General features: G+C 52.8%; 1 protein-coding gene across 5 annotated transcripts in view; it reads right to left on the minus strand.

The window, feature by feature from the left end:
• KCNAB2 (potassium voltage-gated channel subfamily A regulatory beta subunit 2) overlaps nt 1-27,571 on the minus strand; it is a 97,238-nt gene that overhangs the window by 29,014 nt on the left and 40,653 nt on the right. For 3 of the 5 annotated variants that reach the window (XM_065936856.1, XM_065936854.1, XM_065936855.1), the window contains exon 3: nt 27,446-27,487. The exons of the other annotated variants lie outside the window; for them this stretch is intronic. In XM_065936856.1, coding sequence (XP_065792928.1) covers nt 27,446-27,487 — 42 coding nt within the window. The remainder of the gene's footprint in view (nt 1-27,445; nt 27,488-27,571) is intronic. 5 annotated transcript variants of the gene reach the window in all.

Consider the following 27,571-nt stretch of genomic DNA (forward strand, 5'->3'; position numbering starts at 1 on the left):
GGACCTGTCTGCAGGAGGAATCAGGGGAGACGAGAGCTCCACGGAGGGGCGCCCGTGCCCACAGCAGGCCTGACCCCCAGCCAGAGCCACGGAGGAGGGCGAGAGCCAGACTGACCCCTGGCGGCACACGTCCTGGTCAGGATTAGTGGCCACAGCTGCGTGGGCTGCCTGGGGCCCCACCACAGGCCTGCTTAGTGCCTGCCAGATGGGGCCTGTCCTGGGTCCATGGGGACCAGCTGCAGGCTGTCATTAATGCCTTCAGGGGGTCACAGAGGGCGGCAGCGCCCTGCTGAGGCCTGGGCTTCCTGTCCAGCCTGGCCCGTCCCTCCCGCCAAGGCTGGCTGGGCTGGAGCCTGCCTGAGGGCAGCGGGCAGGGTGGCCCTGTCACCAATTCCCCAAAAGCTCAATGCGGCAGGCAATGCCCTTTTTCTGATATCCTGTTTTACAGAAGAGCACCCTGGGAGAAAATTGGATTCCACCCAGACTTTGAGAACACGTTCCCCACCCCAGTGGTGGCCCCCTCTCCAGCCTTTTATGGAAGCCGCCTGGATGGTGAGGTTGACAAGTGGCGGGGCACAAGTCCACCTCCCTCCTGAGACATGCCGGTCCTGGGACCTGCCTGGGCTGTGATACCCTACCTCACAGCCAGAGAGCTGTGAGAGATGCACAGGGTGCACCCCAGCCTCCTTTCCCAGGGCCCTTGGATGTTTCTCACTTCAGTGGGTGCTGTGTCCTGCTTTTCTACCCCACGTGGGTGGCCCCCTGGGAAGCAGGTGTGGGGCTAGCCTGACCCTCCCCTCTCTGACCTTCTGCAGCCTCAGTTTCCCCGGTTACAAGATCCCTGGACCCTGCCCACATCACAGCTGGTTGTTGATCGGGGGTGGATAGAATAAACTCGTAAGCAGTTTGACAACAGTTTGTCACCAAATTTAAAAGGTTCTAAATTGCCCAGCTTTCTCGTTACATTTCCATTAAAATCAGCTCAGCCACTGGCCCACTGTTCCTACAGGATATGCTGGTAGATTTTCCTAAATGAGGACATGATAGCAGCTGCTTTCTTTTCCAGGGAGGGGAGTGGATCGGCAGTGGCTACAGGCAGAGGCTCAGAAGCTGTAGTTCAAACTCTGCTTCGACCTTCCTGGCTGTATGCCTGCCCCTGGGTGTATCATGTAACCACCTGAAGCCTCAGTGAGCTCATCTACAGAATGGGCTTGCGATGCTGCTCTCTCTCATGGGGTTGCTGTGAGGATGAAATAGGATAACATGTGCGCCTGGGCAAAGGGACACGGAACACTGACTCTGCAGGAGTCTCATTTTCACGAAAGCACAGCACTGGGGTGGGGTGTGGTGGACGGCAGCCTTTCCCTTATTCGAGAAACTATATAAATCAAATAGGCTTTAAATGTTACCACGTTAAAAACGGAACTCAAGTTTCCCCTTGTGTTTATTTTTTTTTCCTATAAATCAGTGAAATAATCTACTAATGCCCTCAGCATTGCTTGCACATTCCAACCCAGAGCCACTTGGTTTATGACCCTAGAAAGAGGCATGATTCATAACTCCGTGAGGTGACAGATGTTAACTAAACCGATGGTGGTGATCATGTCACAACAGGTAAATGTATCAAATCATCACACTGTACCTTAAACTTATACAATGTTATGGGTCAATTATATCTCCAAAAACAGGGAAAAAATACTTGGAATATTCTTGATTTAGCTTCAGACTTGAGAGGAGAGATCTGAAATACAGTATGTATGAAATTCAAGAGTTGATGACTCGAACACATTCTTTAAACATTTTCTTATATAGTTTAAATCATGCTTGAATTGATGTTGCTTGCTAAGTAGAAAGTGAACTTGTGTTTTGTTATGTATAAAGAAATAGGAATTAAAAAGGAATTAAAGAAAGAAAGAAAAGCACAATGACATCACTTATAGACCCTGCATCAGGCCAGTTCTTTTTAGCAGGTTAGCTAGTTTATCTTACACCAGTGAGAAAATACTTGTAGTGAGAAATTAGAATGCTGCTTAGGAGTGATCCGATAACAAAGCATCAGGGACTAAAAGTTCTAATCAGTAGTCTTAACCATTTTGGGTCATAAACCCCTTTGAGAAGCCCCTTCCCTGGAAATGAGCACAGTCATGAAAACCTTTAGAACCCTGTTTGTGATGTCTGGGTGTTTGAAGACCTGGGCACCTGGTCTGGATAAATCCAGGTGCTGGGAGGGAGACTGAGCCCCCCGCCTCTCTAAAACCACCCCCAGGCATGATGGTGGAGCACCAATTTCCCGGCCAGGCTCTGCAGAAGGTGAAGTTTTAGGCCTGTCCTCCTGCAACTGCCCTTCATCAGGGTGCAAGTAAGTGCCGGCACGTACAGCTTGTTCAGGGGCTGGGCGGCTTTAGTAGCAGACAGGTGAGGACACAGGACAGCGGGCTGAGCCCACCTGTGTCTGTGGTTGAAGAGAGGTGACCGCCTTTGCCCCTCAGAAGGGGCTCCGAGTTTCCTCGGAGGGATGTGGGGTGCTCGGTGATGCAGCTGTGACTCCACCCACCGCCCACAGGAATAATTTAGCAAAACTAGGACACCACGCCATGCTGCAATTACCCCGCTCAAGTTGTTTCCCTGTTAAAATGATGGTATTAGTTCTGCCATCCGCTGCCAGGCCTCTGGAGGAGGAATGAGAAAGGACAGGGTATCTCCGGGCTGGAAGCTTTATAAATACGGCAGCTTGGTGGAGGTGGGGGCACCCCAACAGAGCACAGCTTCGTGTGGACCTGGGCTGGAGACACACTGCCACTCAAAACTTTCTATATGGGGAAAGTATTTCCTACAGGTTTTCTTCCCCTAATTAAAACTCGCCACAGTGATATAATAGTTGGCTAAATCCCTAAACCCCGATAATGTTAGTCTTTATTAATTTGTCTCCTGGCCCTCCTGTGGTCTGGAAAAATGGCTAATGAGGACTCAGGGATTTAACCTTTGCTGGAGGAAAACAGTGACGTTTTTCATGCAGCACCGCCCCCCTCCACCCCAATGGGCCGCACCCTTAAACACTGCATTTCACATTCTAGGCAATTATGCATCCTTTAAAAATAGCTGTTCAGGGCCTTTAACTTCAGCCATCTGGGCAGAGGACAAAAATGTGGTCAGGTGATGGAAAGCAACTTGGCCTTGGAGATGGTTTGATGGACAGGGATGCTGGGGTTTCCTGTCAGCTGTCACCCTGCAGGGGATTATCTGTTGACAGCCCTGCCCGCCCCCAGACTCCAGGCTTCCTACGACGGACCTGGGCTACCAGACCTTTGCCATCAGATTGCATCTGGCAGCCACAGGTCCTGGGGGTGCTTGCTGGTTTAACGTGGGGCTGAGAAGCCCAGGCCTGGGACCAGACCCTCAGGATCCAGTGCTGGACCCTCTTTTTACTCACAGGCCTTGGGGTCTCCCCTCCTCCACACTGAGCATCTCTATTGCTCAGTGCCAAAGGGACCCTTTGGCAAGAATGTGGCACCCTGGTGGCACAGGCCACATCACTCTCAGTGCCACTGTGAAGGGCCAGCTCCTTAAGGAGGTGGTCAGTAGTGGGTGTTCCTGGATCAGGCCCCCTGTAGCTCCCACCTACATGTACCCTGGCTGTGATCCGGGGAGAGTCACCATGGAACAATTCCATCAGGCAGGGACCCGGTGCTCAGCAGAGGTGTCTGGTGGTTTGGGTTCTGACTTCCATTTCAGCTCTGAGACTATACACTTACAGGGAAATGAGCCCACCTTCTCCCTCTTACCGCCAAGGCAAGCTCCCCAGGCCCTGCCACCTGTAAGGACAGGATGGAAAGCTGGGGCTGGGGTCTCAGACTCTGAACCCTCTGACCCAGCAAGCACCTCCCTACGCTGCCTGTCTTGCCTTCAGTGCCTCCAGCATGTCACACACACACACACACACACAGGCATGCACACACACAGATACACATACACACAGGTGCACACACACAGAGATGCATACACAGTTGCAGATATACAGAGATACACACACACAGATCGATACACACAGGTGCACACACACTGGTGCACACACACACATGCACACAGAAGTGCACACATACAGATGCACACATAGATGCACATACACCAATGCACACACAGATCCATACACACTGGTGCACATACACAGATGCACATACACACACATGGATGTACACACAGTAATCTTAAGCATTCAGGCCCTTTGATGTCCAATCTTTAACGGATCTTAAGATCTTGGCAGGGAAATCCTGTCAATAGCCACATTTCCTGTGTACATTATCCTTCATACTTTTAGAAATGGTCTCACTCTTTTGATGATCTTAGGATTGATTTAAAAGTCTCGGCAGGTAACATGTATCTAAACTAAAAAATAGATTCTGTTTACTCTTCGTTTTTGGTTCCCACTTAACAAAAGATAAACCACCAGAGTTTCTAGAAAAGAATTCTGCTCTGAATTGTCCTTACTGAATTGAGAGGACGGGAACAAAAGCTCTGTACCCCAAAGACCCATAAAAGCATGTCAAATGTACCCAAAGATCCAGGGCAGGAGGGTTACAGGTGGAGATGCAGAAGGCCTTGTTATCCCAGAATTCATCTTGAGGAGGCCTGGGACTTATGACATGGGTCCGTCACATGAGGTCCATTTTCTGGGCACTGGTTTAAGGTTTAAGCTAGAGGTTTAAGCCACACAGCTCATTTCTTAGGATCCATTCTTTCAATACTTTTCAAGTTGGTACCAACCAAGACTGAAGCAGCAGCAGCAATACCAGCTAGAAACCCATCCTCCTCCAATACAACCAGATTCTTCTGCAGCTCTTTCTGAGGTTGGTGGCCCATGTGATTTGAGTCTCAGAGAGCAGAGTTGGAAACCAGGGACCTAACTTAGCTTTTCTGGTTCATGAAGATGGTTTGTGGTAAGAACTACCCTTTCCCTGGAACATCATTCTCAAAGCGCTCAAGGCTCTGAGTACAGAGAAAGTCGTGAGTAAGAAAGGCCAGATTCCAGATGCACTAATACATGATGTTTGCTTTTGTCTTCCTGACTCACTTCACTCTGTGTGACACTCTCTAGGTCCATCCATGTCTCTACAAATGACCCAATTTCATTTGTTTTTATGGCTGAATAATATTCCATTGTTATTTGCAAAGCAGAAATAGAGACACAGATGTGGGGAACAAACATATGGGTACAAAGGGAGAAAGAGGGGGAAGAGGAACTGGGAGATTGGGATTGACACATATACACTATTGATACTGTGTATAAAATAGATAACTAATGAGAACTGAATGTATAGCACAGAGAACTCTATTTAACATGCTGCAGTGACCTGAAAGGGAAGGAAATCCAAAAAGGAGGTGATATATGTATACATAAACTTGATTCACTTTGCTGTAAACAGAAGAAACTAATACAGCATTGTAAAGCAACTCTCCTTCAACAAAAATTATTATGAAAATTATAGGAAGGCCAGACCTCTAGCTGGATGACCCAGGGGTCCAGGGTTCAGATCCAGCCCTCCTTTTGCACCTGGGGGCATCCCATTGGACATCTGAGCAAGACCCTGGGTAGGGCAAGGGGGGAAGCAAGGAATGTCAGGCCCCACTCGCACTGGACATTTGCATGCTCTCTACGTACAGAGTCCCCCCAGAGCACGTGGGGGGCTGGGCCCAAGCAGAGGGACACAAAGAAGCCAGGCCTGAGCCCTTAGCAGAGAACTCCAGCTGCTGCCTGTGGTCTGCAGAGGCTGAATCCTGCTGTAGAGGAATCTGGGTCTGGGGTTCAGCTCAGGTCAAGGAGTGGGGGAAGATTAACTCTATCACATGGTTCACCCTATATCCCTGACTCTTAAACTGAGGTTTGTCAAGGTGGCTTAGCTGCAAAGACATCAGACCACTCAGGGGGCATTCCTGAGGCCTGTGTGCCCAGGGGGAGGGCAGGGCACCTGTGATCATTGCCCTGGAGCTTCCAGGAAGAGGAAGTATCACACAGTATCTGACATGGGGGGGGGGGGGGCGCGCTCAGCTCTAGTTACAACCCCCAGCCCCTGCCCCCAGGAAGGGAAACAAACAGGCAGAAGCAGAGAAAAGTCATCGTCATCCCTCCCCACCAATGATCGGGAGGAAACTGGGGCCTGACCCTGACCTCGATTTTATTTCTCCCCCCACATCTGCCAAGCTCCCCCAGACACTGTGGGGAGGGCAGCCCTGCCCCGCACAGCCCCGCGCACTGCATACCTATACTTCATCCCAGGCTGCTTCACGCTGGCGTCGCCCGCGCTCGGGAGGCTCTGCACCGACAGCTGTCCCAGGCTCCGGGCCACCATGGCCACCGCACGGAAGCGGCCTCGGGTGCCCAGGCTGGGGCTGCTGGCCGCTGGCCGGCCCAGCCGCTCCTCAGGGCCCCGGCCCTTGAGGCCGTGCTCCGAGCATACGAAGGACACCTGCATGTCGCCGGCGATCAGCTCCTGACCACGTCCCCTCTCTTTCTGGGCTCCAAGGTCATCTGCCCCTGGAAGCCCCGCTCCGCCTGGGACAAGACTTTATCCCAGAAGCTGAAGGAGCTGCCAGAAGTGAAGATTTCCAAAGGCAATGATGTAGAAAAAGCCCGTGTGGTCTCAGACAGAAGAGAGTCAAATTTCCAGAAATGTGCTAGAGAAGATCTGATCAGATAGAACTCAGAAACCCAGGGGTGGGGGGCGATGCCATTTTCTCTCCCTTCTCTGCGGGTCCGTCCTCTGCCCCACCCTGGTCTGGCTCTGCCCGCCTGTACCCCCAGCCCAGCTGTGTCCAGCAGGGCTGGGCTGCCAGTAACTCGCGACCAATGAGCGACACTGCCGTCCTCTGACAGCAGGAGGGGGAGGGAGGGTGTCTCCGATCAGTGTGGCAGCCAGGGGGTTCGGGAAGCAGCTGCTTCTCCAGGCTTCCCCGGGTCTCTCAGAGGGAGCCTGGCTCTGCTCACCGTGGCTGTTGAGACTCCCACCAAGTCAACGAGGTGACTGGCGAGAGGCGCGGGAGGTGTGGGAGGCGTCTGGCGATTCATTATTAATGAAGCGGATGCACAAGCTGCCCGACTGCCCTGGCCGATCCCCGGGAGGCCGGCACGGGTGCTCCAGGCTGACAGCTGCTCAGCCGGGACTGGACGAGGCAGGCACTGCAGCCGAGTGGACGGCTGAGCGTCCAGGCAGTCGGCCTGGCCAGCTCTGTCCCGTGGCGATTCTCATCCAAGAAAACAAGGCTGCCACCAGGTTTTGGCACAAGAAGTCAAATCACCAGAGATCTGGAGGAGAGAGGGCCACTCTTTCTGAATGGTAATGACCCAGGTGAAGTGAGGAAAGAAGCCTGTGGTCTTAGAGACCTGAGATACTCCAGCACTCTGCACAGTACTTAGCTTGCAGCTGAGGCTCAATAAACACTTTTAGAGTGAATGTATGAATGAACTAAGGAATGAATGAATGGATGGAAGGATGGATGAATGAATGGATGAGTGAATGAATGAATGAATGAAGATCCTCTGCTTTAGCCCAGCCTCCTTTCCCACACTAAGGGGATCAGGATGAAGATGAGAACAAGCTCTTCTGGAACAAGGTTAAGGGGTTCCCTGAAACCCTGAGAGATGCCCCCATTGGCAGGAAGGGCTGGCTTTGCTCTCTGTCCCCAAGCATGCCACTCTCACCCTGCAGGGTGGCCCTCACTATGGCTGACTTTTAGGTCCCTTCCTGCCCTGTGACTGAGAAGCAGAGAGTGGATGGGAGGCAAGTGGTCAGGCTCTGCTGCTAATTTGCTGTATGATCCCAGGCGAGTGTCCCGCCGTCTCTGAGTTCTGGACTTCCACTGACAGAATGAGGTGGCTGGCCCGAGGACCTCTCTGTCTCTCAGGACCCAGCTCTGCAGGAACCTTGCACGCCTGCTGGCTATCTAGCCTGTGCTCTGACAGGGCTCAGAGAAGAAGCCACCCCGAGATGTTCACAGAGGATGGTGGCTGCACTTGCTCTCAGATCTGGCCCTGCCTTTTTGAGAAGTTAATAATAAAACCTTGCTCCATCCAGTCCCAGCCCCGCTGCGTCCGAGCTGGGCAGCCAGGGGCAAGTGACTCCCTCCCCAAGCCTCAGTGCTCTTGGGTCCAGTGCAGGTCACCAGGGCATTCAGATCACAAAAGTGCTCACACTGGGGTCCTGTCCTCAGGAAGCACTCCCACTATCCCTCAGCAGAGAAGGGCTTTCTGGTCATGGAGTTAGGAGAGGCCCTTGGGAGAGACTCTCCCCACCCCCACCGGTAAGTGTACCCTGTCTGTCCTCCCCATGGCCTGACTCGGCAGCAGGAACCACTCCTCGGGGCAGGGGGGACCTGGTCCTGGGGACAAAGGAGGGCAGAGCTGGTACCTTTGCCAAGGGGGCCCTGGCAGGTCACAGACGCCACCTGTGGAGGCCAGTAGGGGCCCCTCAGGATCCACAGGCCAGCGCTGCCTTCCTCTTCCATCCGCCTGGCGTGGGTCCCTGAGCCCCTTGGGTGATGCGCGATGGGAAGCAGGCAGGGCAGGCTGCAGTGCTGGCCCCTCTACCAGCTGGGCCCTCTACCAACTGGGCCCTGCACTTGAAGACCATAGACCCCAGCTCTCAGGAAGCCCACATACCTGCTGAAGAGGCTGCAGGTGGCAAAGACCCTGTCTCTGGCTCCTCCCCAGGCTTGTGGAGCTTATAGTCCACAGCAGGGATGCTCAATACCTGAGCAGGATACTAGAGGAGCTTGTTACAAATGCAGATTCCTGGGCCCCAACCACACCTACAGAATCAGCAGCTCTAGGGCTGGGCCTGGGGAAATGCATTTCTTTTTCTGATATGGATTATTTTTAAAGTCTTTATTGAGTTTGTTACAATATTACTTCCATTTTATGTTTTGGTTTTTTGGCCCCGAGGCATGTGGGATTTTAGCTCCCTGACCAGGGATCGAACCTGCACCTGCTACATTGGAAGGTGAAGTCTTAACCACTGAACCGCCAGGGCAGTCCTGGGAAGCTGTGTTTTTATCAAGAGATTTGAGTGATGTTATGCACTGGCCTGAAGGGTGTGGAGATCCTCTACTTCATTCCATCTCACTCGGTTCTCTGTGAACTGGCAAATCATTGGATCCCACAAGGGACGGCATCTCACTATGGATCCCACAGGGGACAGCATCTCACTATGGATTCCTCAGGGTTGCTCTTAACCAGATGGTGTGCTCTGAGCTTTAAGTGAGATTCACAAAGACTTAGTCACCACAGTGTGTAAAAGGTCACCCATCTCACGTCCCAATCCAGCAATTCCACTCCAAGGTATGTGCCCAGAGAAATGAAAACATAATGCCCACACCAAAACTTGAACACGAATGTCCACAGCAGTATTACTCATCACAGCCCCAAAGTCGTAGCAACCCAAATGTCTAACAACAGATAAAATAATGAACGAATAAACAAAATGTAGTCTATATCCACACAGTAGAATGTTATTCAGCCATACAAAGCATGACGTACTGACACAGGTCCCAACATGGATGATCCTGGAAAACATCATGCTAAGAGAAAGAAACGAGTCATGGGCATGCTAAGTCGCTTCAGTCGTGTCTGACTCTTTGAGAACCTATGAACAGTAGCCCACCAGGCCCCCCTGTCCATGGCATTCTCCAGGCAGGAACACTGGAGTGGGTTGCAGTTTCCTCCTCCAGGGGATCTTCCCGACCCAGGGATCAAACCTGTGTCTCTTAGGTCTCCTGCATTGGCAGGCGGGTTCTTTAAGGGCATGATTCCATTCATATGAAATGTTCGGGGGACTTCCCTGGTGGTGCCGTGGTTGGGAATCCGCTTGCCAATGCAGGGCATACGAGTTTGATCCCTGGTCCAGGAAGATCCCACCTGCCTCGGAGCAGCTAGGCCCGTGTGCCACAACTACTGAGCCTGCACACTGCAACTGCTGAATCAGTCCCGTGTGCCTAGAGCCCGTGCTCCGCTCGGCCACAGGAGAAGCCGCTGCGGTGAGAAAACCGCGCTCCACGACTAGAAGGTAGCTCCCACTCACCACAACTAGAGAGAGTCCGCACGAAGCAATGAAGACCCAGTGCAGCCAAAATAAATAAAATTAAAAAAAAAAAGCATTCAGAATAGGCAAATCCATAGAGACAGAAAGCAGATTAGTGACTCTAGGGGGCGGGGGGAGTGGAGAATCAGGGAATGATAGCTAATGTGGGAATGGGATTTCCTTATGGGGGTGACAAAAATGTTCCAAAATTGGCGATTTTTGCACAGTTACATGAATATACTAAAACCATTAAATTGTAAGAGTTGGACATGAATGAGTGACAGAACAACAAATGGGTATATGGTATGTGAATTATATCTCAATATAACTGTTACTGAAAAAAAAGTCAACACTTTCAAAAGACTCTGGGCCTTCACGCTTGCTGCTCCCCATGGCAGCGCCCTTCCTGTTTCTCTGCCTTTTAACTCCCTGTCACCCCCTGGCATCAGCTGAGATAGTACATGCCGTGTGAAGCAGTCTCCCCCGCTTCTCCAGCACCAATAAACCTTCCTTCCTCTGGGTGTCAGACCTCAGCCTCCCCAGTGATACCAGAGGCCAGGGGGCCACACAGGAGCCACTCTCCCAGGACTCTTGCACCTGGCCCGGTGTAGAGTCCCCAGTCTCTGCTCAAGCCTCTGTAAAACGCATTGTGGGGACGGTGGGAATGGATGTCTGACCTCAGAACCCGCCCGGGGAACCCAGGGCAAATGTGGCGGGTCCAGCAGAGAACTGCTGAGCAGAGGAGTTGGGCGGGTGGGTTTGCGCAGCTGGAACTTTCCACGTGCCTCAGACAGGGGTCACAAACTCTTAATGTACTTAGAAAATCACAAGAAAAGACAAGAGTGGAAAAACGAAAGCATAAGACTGCAACCTGAACTTGCCACAATTAAATGTCACTCCAAAGGGTCTCTCCTTTCAAACGTGTTTTGGTGGAGAAGTGAGTCCCAGACAAGGGCTTGGTGTAGAAACATCGAGTGTGGATGGTTTTGAGCCACAGCAGATTTGGGGTTCTTTTTCTGCCTCTCCAGTACCTGCTGTTGTTAAAACAAAGTGGCTGGTTCCTGCCGTGATGAATCTGAGGGGCAGCCACCCCGAGTAAAAGCCCTGCTGTGTCCACAGAATGCCACCAAAGAGAATTCCTTACAACAGGAGCTTCTGGCATGGTGCCTGGGATCCACCCCAACCTGCCCCAGGGGGCTGGGGAGACCCCTGGATCGTGGCACGGCAGCTCTTCCAGAATGACTGGCTCGTCTCACTACCTCTCTCCCTCCCTCCCTTCCCATCTGCTTGATGGCCACACAGAACATGGGCTGCTTCTCCAGGTGCTTCTGTTGGTACCCATGATATTCCAAGATGGTTTCTCTCTCACCAGGAGCCAAGCCTGGAGCTTTGGTTTCCATCACTACCTTATTTAGAAGTGACTATAGTCTCTGCTTTCCAGATGGGGACACTGAGACCTGGGGAGACCACATGACTTGTCCAGAGCTGGGTTCCCTCCCAGGACACTCAGTGACATTCCTGTAGGCTCGGGAGTTGAGTCAGCCCTGGTGACCCGGCGTGGGTTGAAACATGTCTCCCAAAGGGACAAGTCCATGTCCTAACTCCTAGCACCCATGAATGTGACTATCTTCAGAAAAAGAATCTTTGTAGATGTCATGACATAAAGAGGAGGTGATTGGGGTGAGCCCTAAATCCAATGATTGCTGTACTCATAAGGAGAGGAGAATTTGGAGACTGACAGAGACACACAGAGTGAAAATAGTCATGTGAAGACAGAGACAGAGATTGGAGTGATGTGTCTATAGACAAAGTCAAGGAAACACAGACATATTATAGAAAGCAAGCCTATGGTTGCCAAAGGGGAAGAGCTACTGTTTTTCAGTCACTAAGTCATGTCTGACTTTCTGTGACCCCATGGACTGCAGCACACCAGGTTTCCCTGTCTTTCACTATCTCCCAGAGCTTGCTCAAACTCATGTCCATCAAGTCAGTGATACCATCCAACCACTTCATCCTTTGTCACCCCCTTCTCCTCCTGACTTTAATCTTTCCCATGATCAGGGCCTTTTCCAATGAGTTGGCTCTTCCCATCAGGTGGCCAAAGTATTGGAGTTTCGGGTTCAGCATCAGTCCTTCCAATGAATATTCAGGGTTGATTTTCCTTAGGATTGACTGGTTTGATCTCCTTGCAGTCCAAGGGACTTTCAAGAGTCTTCTCCAGCATCACAATTGGAAAGAATTACATCAATTCTTCAGCACTCAGCTGTCTTTATGGTTCAACTCTTATATCCATAAATGACTACTGGAAAAACTTTGACAATATGGACCTTTGTTGGCAAAGTAATGTCTCTACTTTTTAATATGCTGTCTAGGTTTGTCACAGCTTTTCTTCCAAGGAGCAAATGTCTTTTAATTTCAAGGCTGCAGTCACCATTTGCAGTGATTTTGGAGCCCAAGAAAATAAAACCTGTCACTGTTTTCCACTCTCAATTGGGTGATTGGGATTGATATATACACACTACTATATACAAAATAGGTAATTAATAAGGACCTATTACACAGCATAGGGAACCTACCCATTACTCTGTAATGACCTATATGGGAAAAGAATCTAAAAGAGACTGGATATATGCGTGTGTATAACTGATGAACTTGGCTGTAAACCTGAAACTAACACAACATTGTGAAGCAACCATTCTCCAATTAAAATTATAAAAAAAGCCAAGGTTGGATCTTTCCCGAGAGCCTTCAGAGGGAGTGTGGCCCTGCTGACCCCTGGCTTTTGGACTTCTGGGCTCCGGATCATGAGAGACTAAATAGCTGCTGTTCTGGGCTTCTGTGTGGTGTGTGCTGTGTTAGGGCAACCCCTAACACTGATACAGGACCGGCTCAAGGTAGACCTGCCCTGCCTGTCACCCAAGACTGGTCCACTCACCAATCCTCGCCTGTCTTTCCTCCTGCCCCTCCTCCTTCTTCCTACCCATCCTTTAAGACACACCTGGCTTCCCAGATTTTTCAAGGAAGTTTTCTCTGGCTGGCCCAGCTTGAAGTGACCTCCTGTGAATAAACGAGCAAGTCTGTTTGATGAGCTTGACCACAAATCAGATACTGTCTGTGATTCCTGTAAGAGGTTAGTGGTAAGAGGCCACACTCTAGAGTCAAAAACTGCAGGCAGGCAGGACCCTGCACCTGCCAGAAGTTCATGGCCAAGGCTCGTTGCCCAGGGCTCCCTGCCCTCCGGGCCGCAGCAGAATCTCAGACGCAGCTTCCAGTCCTGCTGCCGAGGAAGCAGCAGGAAAGAGACATTTCCAGAAGGAGAATGTTCTGAAAAGTGGGTTAAGACTAAGACTGGGAAACACCAGCCAGTCAGTACTTACAGAGGTTTGGACCGCCCTAGATGCTGAGAACAATTGTCATGCTGTCAGCGGGATGCAGATGCGCAAAAACAAGGTAAGAGGATAGTGGGCTTGAGGGTGACTCACTGGGCATCTGTTTAGACCAGGTGGTGGCGAAAGTCTCTCTGAGGCCAAAGTTGTGCTGACGGGAGGGAGCTGGCCCTGTGAAAATCTGGAGGATGCACCCTCTGGGGGACACTGAGGATGTGCAAGGACTGCGGGATGCAGTGAGCTCCTTTGAGATATGAATGAAAGGCATGCACACCCTGAGCGGGAGGAAGAGGAGTACAGGCCAAAATCAGAGGCAGCGTGTGCGGGATCCACTGGGGAGTTTGGGTTCCTTCCCAGGGCCGTGTGTGGCAGAAGAGGGGCATCCTTGAACCAGGGTCCAGTATCCACCTGGCATCATATGGGCCTGCGACCACAGCTGCTGCCCTGTCTCAGGCCACACATCCGGACCCTCCATCACTACAGCCAGCTGGATGTGGGAAGGGGGAGCTGACACAGGGACTATGGAGATTTTAAAATTCAGTGCCTTTTTTCTTTTAAAAAACAGCAGGAGTTGAGGACCATTTTTAAAAAAATGGGTGAAGTTAACATGAAATCTTTTCCCAGCTGCAGGCTCAGTTCAACTGATAATGTGTTGGGCCGGCAGCATGGTGTTCGCCTTGCTCCACCAGGCAGCACTTATCTGGAGGCGTTATCTTTTTTACATTAATATTTAAGACCAGGTTTAACAGAGTCCCAGCCCAGCTGCTGCTGGGAACATTAACCTTGGAAGGGCATTTATCTGGGATCTTTCATAACTGGTGGCCATGGTTCCAGAGGCTCTCTTCCCAGTTAACTGAAATTCCCGGGTACAGCAAGATGAAATCCACCAGATGAAGAAAGGGTCCCACAGTGTGACTACCTCTGGCCCATCAGATGCTAAAGGCTCAAGTGGTTTTCTTGTCAACGCTGCTGCTTGTGAAGCAAGGTTCTCAGGGTGTTTCAGCCTCACGGTTGTTAGTCCATCAAGCTTCAGATGTGACACAGACCTTTTTCTTAGAGTGTCAGGAAAATAGGACATTTTCCCAGGATCCACAACCCCAAGGTCCTAGGGCTGTTGCAAGAGAGTTCATCGAACTGGGGGGCTTTGAGCAACGGAACTTGGTTCTCTCACATCAACGGGGGCCAGAAGGCTGAAATCTGGGTGTGGGCACGGCAGGGCTCTCTCTGTAGGCTCCAGGGGAGGGTCTGTCCTGGCCTTGGCCAGCCTCTGGTGACCACAGTCCTTGGCCTGTGGCCACATCACTCTAATTTCTGCCTCCACCATTACAAAGCCTCTTCCTTGTGCATCTTCATTGGGCCTCTTATTAGGACACCAGGCATTGGATTTAGGGCCCACCCGACTCCAGTGTAAGCTCATCAAATTATATCTGTACAGACCCTATTTCCAAGTAGCCTCACAATCTAGGCTTCTGGGTGGATGAAATTTGGAGGGACATAATTCACCCCAGGGCACCCTCCATCACAAATGATATCTATACTTGATGGAGCTGGGATCTCCCAGGAGGAGGACAATCCCCTGGCTTCTTCCCTTGGCCTCCCCTCTACTGCTCTTGTCTTCCTCACTCTGGCCCAGGCCTTCTTTTCTCAAATGTTCCCCTGTCCCCTTGAACTGGAAGGTTCTTCCCCACCACTTCCAGTGGTTCTCCCTTCAGATGGCTGGAGTCTCAGCTGTCCCTGGCCTCCCTGACTCTCTTAGGCATTTACCTGCTTTTTCTCTGTCACCCCCCAACCAGGTTGGAACATCCAAGAGGGTAGGGAAGGACCCTGTCTGGCCTGGTTATGCAATCAATGTCTGCAAGCCTGTTGCCTGGAGTCAAGTAGGTCCTCAAATATTTCTGAATTAATTAAAGGATGCTGATATTACAATAATTTGGCCACCTGATGTGAAGATCTGACTCATTGGAAAAGACCTTGATGCTGGGAAAGAAAGATTAAGGGTAGAAGGAGAAGAGGGTGACAGAAGATGAGATGATTGGAAGGCATCACTGATTCAATGGGCACGAACTTGGGCGGACTCTGGGAGATAGTGAGGGATAAGGAGGCCTGGCGTGCTGCAGTCCATGGGGTCGCAAAGAGTTAGACACGACTTAGCAACTGAACAACAAATAGCCGAACAGCAACAATCAATGACTTGGGCTTCCCAGGAGGCCCAGTGGTAAAGAATTCCCCTGCCAATGCAGGAAATGAAGGTTTGATCCCTGGGTTGGGAAGATCCCCTGGAGAAAGGAATGGCAACCCACTCCAGTATTCTTGCCTGGAGAATCCCGTGGACAGAGGAGCCTGGTGTGATACAGTCCATAGGGTTGCAGAGTCGGACATGACTTAGTGACTGAACAGCAACAACAACATCAATGGATAGCTCCCCTACTCGCAAAAAAAGAAGAAAATTCAGACCCTCATCTCCCTCTTGAGAAATCTCCAACAGAATCAGGAGGTCCTTAGGGCCAGTCTCGCAGACCCTTTGTCTTTCTTTTATGTCTGGATTTTTAGAATGCAAAGCCTTAAGAATTCTGCCACCTACTGGACTCAGGGCAGAAGTGCTTTATATCTTTAAATGACAACCACGCGCTCATGCAATGACCCCTGAAGACCTAAACACTTGTCCACGGGAGAAAACGTTTTAGCAACAGGGCTGGTCTCTGTTCCACTCTCCAGAGAATAGCCAGATAACGCCTGGGGTCTGTGGTAGGTGGAAATCAAATCAAATATAGGACACCCACGTAAATCTAGACTTGAAATAAACAACAAATAACTTCTGGTATAAGTATGTCCCGATTAGGGCATAAACTTGTTATTTGTTTGAAATTCAGATTTAACTGGTGCTCTGTATTTTTATTTGCTAGATCTGGCAACTGAACACAGACTGAGCAGAAGAGGGGAGGAGGCTTTTTCTGGGTGACTGGCTCTGGCCAGTGCTTGTCCCTGGAAGGCACAGGAATAAAGCTGAATATTTGTCATTTACAGACTCAGCTGCCAGCTCTGGGGCTCTCTGGCCACTTTCCGAGGAAGAAGGAGGTGGGTCAGTACACTTTCACAGATGCTGATTCCAATGACAAGCAAGCTAAACAGAGTGTCCTTCTGAGTTTCCAATGGAATTGAGCCCTACAAGCCCATCATCCGAGAACCAGGGACACCTAAACCTTTGCTAATCACAGCTTTAAGTGTAGTCGCAGCAACCAGTTCAGAGGCCACCTATTGATAAACACTTCCCATGGAAAGGACAGCCCAACCCAAGCACATCTTGGTCCCTGGGACCTCGCATGGTCTGATGCTGCCATGGATTTGTGGGCAGAGATGATGAATCGAGGATTTTCCCCTAATTAGTGCTTCGTGCTTGTGCTCAGTTGCTAAGTCGTGTCTGACTCTTTGCGACCCCACAGACTGTAGCCCGCCAGGCTCCTCTGTCCATGGGATTCTCCAGGCAAGAATACTGGAGTGCGGTGTCATTCCCTCCTCCAGGGGATCTTACTGACCTGGGGATCAAACCCGCATCTCCTGCAACTCTTGCATGGGCTGGCGGATTTTTTACCACTGAGCCACTTGGGGAGCAATTCGTATCAGTCAACCCGTAATAACTAACACATCCCAGGGAGATAGCAAGAAGATGGATGACATAGTAAATGTACTCTGCTGCAAAGTTTTTTTCAAAAAACCACCGTCTCCCCATGGAAGAGACACCAAAGACTGCAGTGCTTATCTCTGGAGGAGAGGACTGTGCAGACCCTCGTTTTCCCTCTGTTAGACATTCCTCCACAGTGAGCATTCTGCTTTTGCTTTTGGCCTGCCACGCAGCATGTGGGGTTTCAGTTCCTTGACCAGGGATCAAACCCATGACCCCTGTAGTGGAAGCTCGGCGACCTAACCACTGAACCGCCAAGGGACGTCCTGCGGTCAGTATTCTTAAACCCCAAGAATTTACCTCGGTTGACAACAAAGTGGTTACCCCGTTTCCTGGGCTGCACCCCTTTGGCTGCGGTCCTCGCCTCGTCCAGGGGACCTCCTGCCCCCGCCCAGCGCCCCGCCCAGCCCCTTACCGGTACTTCATGCCAGTGCGCCGGGCGGTGCAGCCCTCCAGGGAGAGGCCGTGCATGCGCAGGAAGCTCTCCATGTTCCTGGCCTGGGCGGCTGCCCGCACCTCCCGCAGCCGCTGCAGCTCCAGCGTGTCGGTCTGGCGGACGGGGTGCAGGGCCCAGTCCGAGTGACACCTGCTGCTCACGCTCCTCAGGCTCTCGCTGTACGTCATGGACAACATGGTCCCACCCGGCCCGGGAGCTGCCGCTGTCCGGATGGGAAATGCCCAGTGGTGATGGGTTAGAGAGCTACGCCAACCTTGGTTCCCCGGGCTGGACGCCGGCCCTGGGGGTAGGGGCGGCGGCAGAGACACATCCTCCAGCTAGAGCGGCCACCCAGGGGTCCTGGGCCCTGGGGACAGGGCCCCGGCCCTGGGATGTAAGCACCTCTTGCCATGAGGTTCTTGGTCCTCAAAGGTGCGCTGGCGGGGAACTCTGGCTGAGCCACCTCCTCTGTCCCCTGCACCACGAGACAAGCACAGGTGAAGCTGTGTTCTAGGTGGGCGATGTCAAAAGAGCGCTCCAGATGAGAACAGGACAGGAGCATGCAGAGAGCCCGGCCCCCAGAGCGGAGGACTTTACGGCGCCCCAGGAGTTGTTTGCTGGGTAAAATCAGCAACAGGGCCAACCCGGAAGCAGCGTAAGCACACCTGTTGCTGAAGCAAACTCTCGTGTGATTTTGTCGGGGGTGTCACACCCCCGGGGAAGGCCCTACTTGTTCACAGACTGGTGAAAGCAGTGCTATCCACACCGTCATTCTCTGCTTGTAGAAAGCGCCACTGCGCCAGCGCAGTTCTTTGGCTCCAAGCGCAAAAGAATTATGTCACAGTTCAGTTTTTGCAACAGAAAACTGAGCGGATGCATTTAAGGAGGGAGTGAGGTGGGGGCAGGGGGAGGGAAAAGGTTGGGAAATTGCAAAGCTTAAATGTTAAAACCCACTGCTAAATCGTCACCTGAAGGGATGATTATACTCAGAAACTAAAAACATAAGTGTCCATCAGTAGGGAAACTGGCTATGTACATGATGGTCCATCCATAGAATGGAAATCTGTGCAGCCTTCAGGAGTGAGGTGTCTCTGCGTGAACTGACAGGCAATGAGCCCCAGGAGGCAGAGTCAGGAAAGACTAGGCGAAGGGAACACATGTGTGCATGGAATGCTGCCCTGTGTCAATGCACACACACATGTGAACGGATCAGTGAAGGGCTGCACCATGGTTGCGTGTTAACATCCTACAGGGGCTTTGACTGGGCAACACGGACATGGTCACAGGAGGCAGGGGCTATAAGTCCAGGAACTCCCTTCTCCCCCCCACACCGACCATGGACCTCCACCCCAGCCCGGATGCCTGCACAGGGGCCCCAGTATTGTCACCATCACTGAGTTAGGTGAGATTCACCTTTTCAGCTGGTTCAGCTGGGCCAGCCCGGGAGGTGGAGGGACAAGCTCTGTCCCCACCTGTGCCCCAAGGGAGAACAAGCTCTATTATCCTGGGAAGGGCTGGGGGCTATCCTGGGGCCTGAGACAGTTGCAGAGTCCCTGAGGGTGGAGATGGTGCTGGAGCTGCCTGGGCTGGTCTTTCCTCGTGTGAGCTCCCCACCCCCACCTGACACTTCATTGCTCCTTCTCCATGGCAGGTGTCATCACCTGACAGACCACAGGTATCCCTATCACCTTGTTTGCTGAGCTGATCCTCCTGAAAGTCAGGTCCAAGAAGAAAGGGACTCTTCTGTCCACTTTCACTACTGTGCGCATGCGCGCTCAGCACCTAGAGCAGGAACTGGGCTGGCCCAGCTGACGGGGAGGGGCTGGGCTGGCCCCTGATCAGGCCAATCTCTCTACAGGCTGCCTTCTCCTGGCCAGGACTTGCATCACCATGGTTCAGACCCATGGGGAGGGGGCTGCAAGGCCTGGAACCCCTGGATTCCCACAGGGTTTAGACTAAGGTCTCTCTGATGGGTGCTTCTGCCAGCAGGCACACCCCAACACAAAAATCCCCACTTTTCCGGAGAATCACAATGCCGGCAACAGGGGGGCCCCAGGCTCGAGGTGTGGAGGGGTGGCCCAGGAAATGGCACCTCGGAAGCCCTTGGGGTGGGCAGCACCAACTCCCTCCTCCCCTCCACATGCACGCTGCCCACAACCCGTCAAGCAACTGCTTCAGAGGCAGCTGTGTAGCCTGTGACTCGTGGCCTGCGTGGGGCAAAAGCAGACCACTCCTGGCTTCCCTGGGGGTCTGTGTTCGGAGAGACCAGCTGGGTGGGGAGCAGCCGCAGGGCACCTCCCGAAAAACAGGGTTAAACTCAGACACACACGTCCCCAGCCCAGCCCAGCCAGGCTGAGATCAATAGCCATTAGCTTTCAAGACATTACCCGCAAAAAGCCATCCTGGTCTGGCTCCAGAAGTCTAGCCACAGCCTCAGGGCTGCAGTAACCGTGTGGCTGAGTGGCCCAGTTATGAGCAGGGGCAGCCCTGTGTGTCACCTGCTTGGTGGGACCCAGGCAGGTACCTGGACCACTCTGAGCCTCAGTTTCCACATCTGTGAAATGGGACAGGCAGAGGCCTATTGTGGGGGCTGCTGGGGGTGAAATGGAACCATCCTGGACAACTGGACAAGGGCTGGCCTTGCGGTGGGAGAGTGCTGTGTGTGTGGGAGGTGGTTGCCAACCATGAGACGTGGAACGTGTCACCAGTCATGATAAGTGGCGTGGGCACAAAAATACACAATACAGGGTGCAGAAGAGACAGGCCAGCAGGCAGGAGCCTCACCACGGGCCTGAGTGGTTCTAGGGGCCATGCAGGACGAAATGTAAACTCTATCCATTGCCCCTGGTCTTGCAGAGTCACACATTCCTAATGAGACAAACTTGGTGGGTGCTGCCAGGAATTGGGGGGAGCCTCTCTGTAGGGTTCTCGTGCAGGCTAAATCTCATGCATGCTAAATTGCTAAAGAGTCATATCTGACTCTTTGCGACCCCATGGACTCTGGCCCACCAGGCGCCTCTGTCCATGAGCTTCTCCAGGCAAGAGTACTGGAGTGAGTTGCCATGCCCTCCTCCGGGGAATCTTCCTGACCCAGGGATTGAACCCACGTCTCTTAGGTCTCCTGTATTGGCAGTGGGGTTCCTTACCACTAGTGCCACCTGGCAATCATGTCTGGGAGATAGTGAAGGACAGGGAAACCTGGCATGCTGTAGTCCATGGGGTTGCAAAGAGTCAGATATGACTTAGAGACTGAACAGCAACTATCTCTGTGGGAACTGGGGTCTCCCCTGCCTGTCATCTCTCCTATCTTGTGTTATAGTGGCCTTGGGAGGGGCCCACGGGTGGGGCAGGGCCACCAGCCACACAGAGGGAGCCCAGAGCCTGCTGCTGGGTGAAAGGGTCGCCCCGGCACAGGGCAGGCTCAGTTCAGGGGACCTGTGGGAGGAGACGTGGGCTGTGGGTGGGCACGGTGGCCCCTGGCCTGAGGTGGAGGGCAAGGCTGCAGTGCTCACAGAGGGGTCTGCGCCCCAGGGGCAGAGTACAGTGAGGATGGAGCTGGGACACCTTCCTCGTCCTAAGGTCCTTGAGGGAGGCAAGACACAGAGGGACTCTGGCGGTGACAGTGCTGCCCAGCGGGAGAGGACAGGGAAATAAGCTGGCTCCTCCGCAGGCAAGCAGGGCTGGGTGCTCGGATGAGGGGCCCCGGGAAGACTCCCCTTGTTGGAACTCCTCCCTTGGCCCCCTGATTTCTCAGTGACCCCAACCTCTCTCTCCTCCTCTTTGCCACCCTGCCCACTTACCTCAAGAAGAATTAGCTTTCCTTAACAACCATTGCTAATTAAAGACCCTACAGGGTCCCCTCTGCACTAGGGCCTACCTTTTGCAAATCTGTCCCTGTGGATGGGGACCTGGGGAATTCATGTGAAGAGATACCGTGACACAGAAAAATGGAAAGAAGACATTAACCTCATTAAGCTGCGGGAATCGCAACCTTGCTGAACAGCCTTCCACCTGGGATTCCTGAACCGAGATCTGTTTACTGGGAGCCACCAAAGCCCGAGATGTGGGATCCAGAAGGAACCCGGAAGGTCTCTTTGAAACAGCAACATGTGTCTGGACACCAGAGAAACCAGCCAGAGTTCCCAAAGCGGGCGCGCATGGAGGTGGGGGCATCATTTACTAGGGTTCACCAGGCATCTACAGAGCTGATGCGGCATCATTCCGGGGCACGACTCGAAAATGCAGGGCATTGCATCAGGGGAAAAACAAAATCACTTTTGCTCGAGAACCATCAGTAAGCCAAGGCCCAAAGAAATAGCCCCCAGCTCTCTCAGGCCTGTGTTTCCAAACAGACCTTTCAGACAGCACCCAGCCTCCTGTTGCCATCATTCTTGGGGAAACTCGAAAATGCTGGGTCTTAATGGGGAACCCAATGGGGTACCAGCTGGAGTCCAGGTCCCCTGGATGGGCAGAGAGGCAGGGCTGGGAGGCAAGCAGGCTTAAGCAGCAGAACGCCCACCCTCCTTCCTCCTGTGGTTACCTAGGACTAGCTTTCTTTTTGAGGTTTCCCACTTTGAAAATATATAGAGGGTCTCATTTCAGATCAGCCAAATGCATCCCCAAATGCTGTCCATTCCCGGGGTGCCTGTCCCGCAGCAGCATCTCCCCCCCACCAAGGAGGCGGCTGCCACTTGCCTCCTGAGCTGAAGGGACCACTCACCTGCCTCGCTGGCGTCTGCTGGTTAAAAGGGACACAGTCTGATTTACTAGGGTTCACCAGGCGTCTACGGAGCTGGTGCGGCAGCTCTTTCATTAGGGAGTGTCACTGCAGGACGTCAGAAGCAGTCGGTGAATGAGAGGTCCCACAAGGGTCGGGTTTGGAGGCAGTGAGTCCATTAGTCCTATTAGGGCGTCTGCATCTCAGTGAGAGAGGCTGAATTATTCACGAGCGCGCCTCTTCCCCTAAAAGCCCGGGAAGTGCGGTTCCGTAGTGCAGTCTGGCAAGTCAGCCTCTGCGTCCTGGCTGGGAGGGGGAACCGGCTGGGGTCCTGCCATTCCCTTGGGCGCATGCTCCCCTGCCTGGAGAGACTGGACCCCGGGAGGAGGCGCAGGCTGGGCTTTCTGGTCTTTGAGGAAGGGATCCAGGCTGGTTGGCTTTCTTCCCATCACGTTCTTAACTATCTGCAAGTGGGGGAGCCCAGGGGCCCATAGCATAAGACCACCACGCACAGTGAATGGGTGGGGATCTGGCGAGACAGGCCCTCAGCACACACAGATGGACGCCCTGCCTCCCTCTGCTGGGATGCGCCCCAGATTGTATGTCCTATGCTGCCAGGACCTATATATGGACAGAAGGTTTCTGCAGTTCGCTGTGAAGACACCACACGGAGACCCTTCCTCACTGTCCTGAGCTGGGGTTCAGAAGACGCTTTGCGGCTGAGCCTGGGGGTGATCTATGCTGAGCCCTGTTCTGGGCTCATGGCCACAGGGGCCCTTCATGTCATCCTGGGACCCCTGCCCCCCAAAGACTCAGTATGACACTATCTTCCAGCTGAGAAATCGTGCCAGTGGCATGGGATTCTGGACAGAGGCCGAGTTGATCACCTCGTGACACTGCTAATAGGGTTGGCTGCAAGGAGTGGGGGGATCACACCCCCAGATGTGGAGCGGAAAGAATGTGAGGCTGGGCGAGGACGTGGAAGTAGAGGTGACTGGTAGTGGAGGATGATCTGGAAAGGCCTTCACGATGGACCTGGGATGGTTCCTTCTCTCTCTTTTCTTTAGATTTTGTTTGTTTTGGCCGCACCATGCAGCTTACGGGATCTGTTTCCTGACCAGGCACTGAACCCATACTCCCTGTAGTGGAAGCACAGAATCCTAACCACTGACTACCAGGGAAGCCCCTGGGATGGTTCTTAAAGGCCGAAGCCCACAGTCAGTTCCGTGGCCTCTGTGTCACATGTCATGCCCAGGCTGGAAGTGGCCACTGTGGCCTCACTGCTGGGTGGTGGTCATTAGCCTGACCTGCTTGGAATGAGGCCCATCTCCTTCCCCTGGGTACCATTTCCCTCTCATCACATTGTCCTTCTCCATGCCTGCCCTGGGACACCAAGCCCTGTGGACCTGGCTCCTCATAACCTCCACTCCGTCCTCCCATGGTCCCAGTGGTTCAGCCCTTCTTCACCTCTCCTGGCTCCCACATCCAGCCTCCCCATTCCCCCCATCTCATCCCCTGCTCCTATGCTTCCTTCTTGCAGCAGAGCCCTGACCCCTGCCCTGCTCTAACACCATCGATGTCTCCCCAGTGCCCACCAAAGGCAGTCAGGCTCCTCTGATTGGCATTCTTGGCCCTCCATCCTCAGATCCTCATCTGCCTCTCTAGCCTGGCCTCTGGTCACTCTCTTTCCTATCCTGTCCCTGAGGGCCCAGATGATGTGACTGCTACTTCCTGTTCTCTGGGTACCTCTCTGAGCTGTGTTCAGACTGTCCCCTCTACTGGAATGCTCTTACTGGTGTGTGTGTTGAATTCTGTCCAGCCTGAATAAGGTCCAGCTCAAAGGCTCTATGACACCTTCCCTGACTCCCAGCCAGCTAACCACTCACTCCATCCTCAAACCTCCAACAGCTCTCTGGACTCTCCCAAGACCCGTTTGCCTCCTAGATGCTATTAGAGTGACTTAGGTTTGGGGAAGATTATAGTCAGCATCAGTTCTTCTAATGAATATTCAGGGCTGATTTCCTTTAGGATTGACTGGTTTGATCTCCTTGCAGTGCAACAATGTCATAAAAGGGGCAGCAGAGGATGAGAAGGCTTCCCTGGTAGCTCAGCTGGTAAAGAATCTCCTGCAGTGCAGGAGACCCCAGTTCGATTCCTGGATTGGGAAGATCCCCTGGAGAATGAATAGGCTACCCACTCCAGTATTCTTGGGCTCCCCTGGTGGCTCAGACGGTAAATAATCCACCTGTAATGCAGGAGACCTGGGTTCGATCCCTGAGTTGGGAAGATCCTCTGGAGGAGGGCATGGCAACTCACTCCAGTATTCTTGCCTGGAGAATCCCCATGGACAGAGGAGCGTGGCAGGCTACAGCCCAGGGGGCCCCAAAGAGTCGGACAGGACTGAGCGGCTAAGCACAGCACAGCACAGAGGATGAGATGGCTAGATAGTGTCACTGAGTCAGTGGACATGAGTTTGAGCAAACTCTGGGAGATAGAAGAGGACAGAGAAGCCTGGTATGCTGCAGTCCATGGGGTCACAAAGAGTTGGACACGACTTATCAACTGAACAACAGGAACAGCAGGATTGCACCACTGTGGCCCATCCTTTTCCCCTTCCCTGTATCACATGACTGTGGCCCATCCTTTTCCCCTTCCCTGTATCACGTGACTGTGGCCCATCTTTTTCCCTTCTCTGTATCACGTGACTGTGGTCCATCCTTTTCCCTTCTCTGTATCACGTGACTGTGATTCTCCCCTGGGGTGGGGGGAGTATACTTTCCCCTTGACATTGGGCTTGGTTATGAGCTTGCTTTGACCCAAAGAATGAGCAACAGTGACTGCGCCTGTTCTAACCATTGGCCTTCACAGACATTTTTCCTCTGGCACTTCTGCCACGAGAAGAGACCTGGGATGGCCCCTGGTTAGGAAGGATGGAGAGAGGGTGAAACTTGCTTTCAGCCTGAAGCTCAGAGACCAATCCGGCTGAGTACAGCCTAGATGAACTGACTTCAGTCAACCCACATACACATAAGCCCCTGAGTCTTGGGGTAGTTTGTTATGCAGCCTCCTGTGTATGAGCTGACAGGTACACGGTCTTCCCTCTTACCTGTCTGTGAGTTGCTGGAGGGCAGGGCCTTGGACACTTTGCCCTGTTGGAGGAGGGGTGCCACCCTTCTGGCTGACTTAAATAACCATCCCTCAGCCATGTCAGAGCTGGGTGATGAGGATACCACACTGGGAGTGGCACCCAGTATGCTGGATGATCACACCCCATTAAGGTCATCACCAGAGGCCCTGCAAAAGACGCCTGAGTGTCTGTGTGAAGTAACCACACTGGAGCCTCAAAGGGCAGGAAGGCCAGAGCCTGTGGTGTTGAATGTGGAGCTGAGAGGCTGAGCAGGGAGTGGGGTGGGGGATGTCTTCAGATTCGGGGATTCAATTCCCCCACACAGCCCTTCCTCGGGGCAAGAAGGCCTCACAGGGATCATATGCTCACCCAGAAGGGTCCCCAGAGGGTGGACAAAAGGGTGGATCCGGGGGGTTCTGGGGTTAGCAAGGGGCGTGGGGCACCCTTTCATTTCCACTCGACTTACTGGGAAATTCCTATGGGCCCTTTCAGCTGCCAGCCTGGCCTGGTCTCATCTCACCTACTCCTTTCCTTCTGGGAGTGAGGCAGGCCTCAGAACAGCGTCTAAGGATGCTGTTTAAGTGCATGTCTGGTTTCACTGGTTGAATCCTTCTGGACGGATGGCACACGTTCATTCTGGCATATTACGTCATACATACATGCACACACACACATACACAATATACACATATACACACACGCATACCCACATACCCACACAACACATGTACACACATACAAATACACACACACATACACACAACACACATACACATACATATGTATATGATGATAAACACTTGTATCCAGTAAGAGCATTTGCAAACCTAATAAGTTCAGCCCTAACTATTTCGAGCAAGACGTTATCTAGCCAAACCTCCAGCAGAATCATATTTCGACCTCGCTTTAGAGTTCTCTTTAAGGGGAGAGATCTCATGGGAGGCACCGAAGCATGAGTGGGAAAACGAGCCTGAGGACCCAGACCCACAGTCATGTTCAGAGCCAGGCCCAAGACTGTATGAAGGAAGAATCACACGGAAGTCCAGTGCCGACCCTCAGACCCACTGCCCGAGCAAGACCCCTGGCGCATTGGCAATAAGACACCTCGGCTCTGTCACTGCTGGGGTGCACCTACTGCCCAAGCAAGACCCCTGGAGCATCACCAATAAGACGGCACGGCTCTGTCACTGTTGGGGTGCAAACGCCAGGGAGCTGGCTCTTGACAGAGACCTCTCAGGCCTGGAGGCCACGATGCACCACAGACAGAGCCCTGCCCACTGCGTGTCCAGTCCCAAAGCTGGCGGCGCTGCCCTGTGAGTTCCATAAGCCTGACATGTTCCCCGTGGAGGAAAATGTCAAAGTAAATTCCTGGAGTTAGAGATTTTCAAGAGCATGTGTGTTCGTGGTGCATGCCTTACCCTAGAGGTTAGGAAGAGGCTGCACAGAGGGAGACAGGGATCTGTCCCAGAGGACTCGGCTCATGGGACGTGCCTCAGGCTGGACTGCAAGCCTGTCCGTCTGCTGACAGCCTCTCCCCCTGGGGACACGGTGTGCTGACTTTCATCAGAGAAATAATCAGAAAGAAGCCAGCACATCCAACCCCACCCTGACCCAGGTCCCGACGGAGCCACACACCCCAGGGAGCTCTGTAGACTGCAAATCAGCTCAGAACCAAGGACAAGGGGGAGAATGAGGGGCTGGGGGCATGTCTTTCAGTTTGACCACCGAAGAGCACAAAGCTGGGATCACAGGAAAAGACTCGATCTGCTGCCGGAGGAGCGAGGTTTTAAGAGAGATCTGGTGGGAGCCCAGCTCAAATCAAAGCAAGCTCCAGATGAACCCACACGACAAGCCCGACTGCACGGTTTCATCATGGTGCCGTCGCAACACCGAGAGAGGACCAGAGCCTGAGTCTCACCGGGAGGATTTTCACGCGCGGAGAAATCACCAGCGCCCCCGGCCCGGATGGCGGGGTCCTCCCACCCGCTCCCATGCTTGCCGCTGGTTTTAGGGAAAACGGAGAAGCTCGTTACCTGTAAAACTGGAGCTGTCTTTTGGGGCTCCCATACCGAGTACTGCGGACAGCAATGGAGGAGAGAGAAGGAGACAGGGAGAGAAGAGAGAGAAGCCACAGTTGTCATCAGCCTTGCACAGGGAGG

The sequence above is a fragment of the Muntiacus reevesi genome, chromosome 5 (genome assembly GCF_963930625.1).
Source record: "Muntiacus reevesi chromosome 5, mMunRee1.1, whole genome shotgun sequence".
NCBI lineage: Eukaryota > Metazoa > Chordata > Mammalia > Artiodactyla > Cervidae > Muntiacus > Muntiacus reevesi.